Source organism: Nicotiana tabacum, unplaced genomic scaffold (genome assembly GCF_000715075.1).
Source record: "Nicotiana tabacum cultivar K326 unplaced genomic scaffold, ASM71507v2 Un00082, whole genome shotgun sequence".
Classification (NCBI taxonomy): domain Eukaryota; kingdom Viridiplantae; phylum Streptophyta; class Magnoliopsida; order Solanales; family Solanaceae; genus Nicotiana; species Nicotiana tabacum.
In genome coordinates this window covers 29,311-32,450 of record NW_027438320.1, presented here as the reverse complement: position 1 = coordinate 32,450, position 3,140 = coordinate 29,311, and the positions used below count along the sequence as shown (strand labels likewise).

Here is a 3,140-nt window from a genome sequence, read left to right as displayed (position 1 = left end):
GCATGATTTTTGCAAATTAGAGCTCTTCACGACAACAATTCAGTTCTTCATGGTTTCTAGTTTCTACTATCAAAACTGAACTAGTTCCCGCGTCAAATTCATAAGCTAAAAGCTTAAAACTTTAGCACTAGCAAAGAAGATACGATTTTTAATGTAGCCGGTAAAATATCCTCTGGCCTCGCTCTATCTAATATTAAGAAAAAAATGGAGCTCAACTTATATATACACACTGACAACTAGTAACAATTCAATAGAATCAGTTAACTGAAAAATAAAGCTGCTCAAGATGTTAGCTAAATTGTACCGTCAGTCTAAATATATAGTGCATTACATTCTTAAAAAATACACCCCTCTCAGGATATCATTATGAATGAAAAAACTTAAAGACAGTTACATTTGGAAATTTTCACCGCTGCAAGAGTACTGTAACGGTGCATACTGGCTACAAAAGCACCAAAGCTATCAACTCGGAAGGCAACTTAAGTTAAGACTTCCTAAGCAAACAAAAGCTTAAATATCTATCAATCTATGAACTTTCATTCTCGGTCTTCATGATCTACAACATTGAAAACTCTAACTATCATCCCAAAAATAATTTTTAAAAAATTGCGCAACAAAAACTTAAAAAAGAAATATGGGGGACTAAATGAAATATACAAATTCTAAGGGGATTAATTAGTCATTTTGATTTACTTCTGCTTGTAGCCATGTTCTCTGCGATCTGCGCTAGCGATTGCAAATTGCAACTTACAATTGTATCCACAAATATACACGTTTCTTCTTTAGTATTCCCTTGTGGAATATCCACCACGTACGATTCCACAACCACCGTCCCGTTATCATCCACCGCCGTTGACGATGGGTGCAATGTCGTCACCGACCGGTAATTATTCAACCTATGATAGCCGCCGACTACGCTGAAACTAATGACGTGCTTCTCATCGTCTAAAATCTCCAGCCTCTCCATACTAGAAGCGGCGGGAAGGCCGGAAATTACGCGAACTTCCCTCAACGTGCCGACGTTTCCATCGCCGCCGATGACGTGGCAGCTCTTGAGGAAATGCTTGTACGCTTGCGGGTTGTCGAAACGGCGGACTAGGGACCACACGGCGTCAATCGGGGCGGAGATGAATTTCACCACGGCGGAGCAGCATTGGTTGGGATCTACAACGTGGGTGTGGTAATGTAGGAGATTGTTAGGGATATTAGAGATGGGAGCGGGGATAACCCACGTGGGCTGAGGTTGTTTGTGGAAGTTTACGGCGAGTGTGGCGGCGGGGGTGGCGGTTGTAGGGTTGATCCGTTGAAGCTGGAGTGAACAAGGCATTTTTATTATTTCTGCTTCTCTTCTTCTTGAAAGGAGATCAGACGAGGATGGAGTCTTTACAAGTATAAATGGTGATGCTAGTATATATACAAATGCCTATAGAGAGAGAATGAGAGACATAAAGGATGCGTTTATTATGAAAACAATTACATAAAAAATGGTTTGCTTTAAAGTAATTTTTTTAACTCATTTACTTAGCTATTCCTTCCGTTTTAGTTTGTGGGACAAACATTGAATAGGCACAAACTTTAACAAAGGAAAAAAGACTTTAAATATTCCAATTATATTTGTGGGTCAATAAAAGTTTCTTATTAATGATAGAATAAAAAGTATAAATTAAATTATTTTCAAATTTAGAAAACTATTAATCTTTCTTGAACGAACTAAAAAAGAAATATTGCCACATAAACTGAAAGGGAGTAAGTATATAAAATTGATGACACATAATAATTACAAAAGAAGTAAATACACTCCAATAAAAATATTTTTGCAATATTTTAATATTTTATGCATTAATGATGTAAATAATATTTGCACAATAATCATCTTTTGGTGAAAACCAAACATTAAGAAATGATTTTGATCATGCTAAACACGCCAGAAAAGAATATAAATATGTGTCTAGTTGTGTTAGTTTAATCTTTCCTCGGAGAATAAGTGATAAAAACAAAATCAAAGAGACAGAAAATTTGATGTTTCCAAGCAAGTTGACGATCAACTTGCCATACAACTCATTTAGACGAAGGCTAATATTTAATTGCCCCTGTCCTTCCCTCTAATTACGTGATTTGCCTGATCTTTAGTTATCTTAAGTTTTTTTCCCAAATGACATAATAGCCCTTGAAGTTTCTTCTGAAGACTCCAAAGCACCCACGTCACCCCTAAGCGGTTCCGCGCCCTGGCGCCCTGCGAAATATACGCAATGGTAACGAGGCAATCTTAAGGAAAAGGGGAAAGGTGACAGTTGGATTCGACCTTTTTCTTGTCATCAAATTTTAGGAAAAGAAAATGAAATATCTACCAACGAGTGTCATATGATGCCACCATTATTTATAAAAACTAGTGTTTGAACCAGCCCAATGCACGAATATTTTGAAAGAGTATTAGACTTATGAAATTATAATATGATATATCATATTGTTATAATAAAATTTAGTTGCTATTTTATTTTGTAATGCAGTGTGCATAAATATAACAAAATCTATATAAAATTAAAGGATACACATCATATGGTATCAAATAAATTATTTAATCCTTATTTTATTCTTTATTAAATTAGTAAGTACTTAGTACTATTTATTTATACTAATGTGACTTTTTAATAACTTGTCAATTGTCCTAATATTTTTCAGTATTTTTCTTTTAATATAAAATAAATATATTTTCTTACTCTAATTTTTTTTTATTTTTTTAAGCTTATGTTATACTGTTAAAAATTCTTTAATTGTCTAAATTTATAAATAAATTTTTGAGTATTATTTATGTACCATTTATTATTTTTAATTGATTTAAAGTATAAATATCCTAATATTATCTTTATCCCCTTTTTTCGTACATTCTTTTCTACCATAATATTTGATTGGGTTTTTATTAAATAATGTAATTTGTTTTACTAAATTATAATTTTTACTTCATCAAAACTAAAAAGATCTAAGCCTTTTATTATTTTTGCAAACAATCTACCAATATTTTTAATTATTTTTATTTTATGTTATATATATATATATATATATATATATATATATATATATATATATATATATAATATGCTTAGATTATGTATAAATCTTATGTATAAATATCCTAATAATAT

General features: G+C 32.1%; 1 protein-coding gene across 1 annotated transcript; it reads right to left on the bottom strand.

Moving 5' to 3' along the window:
• Nucleotides 1-289: 289 nt before the first annotated feature.
• LOC107759771 (abscisic acid receptor PYL4-like) lies at nucleotides 290-1,452 on the bottom strand. The gene has a single exon (XM_016577782.2). It carries the CDS (start codon nucleotides 1,325-1,327, stop codon nucleotides 680-682), a length of 648 nt encoding a protein of 215 aa, XP_016433268.2. The 5' UTR covers nucleotides 1,328-1,452; the 3' UTR covers nucleotides 290-679.
• Between the last annotated feature and the right edge of the window lie 1,688 nt (nucleotides 1,453-3,140).

Coding starts and splice junctions, on each gene's coding strand:
- LOC107759771 (XM_016577782.2), bottom strand. CDS start 1,327: ATGCCTTGTTCACTCCAGCTTCAACGGATCAACCCTACAACCGCCACC.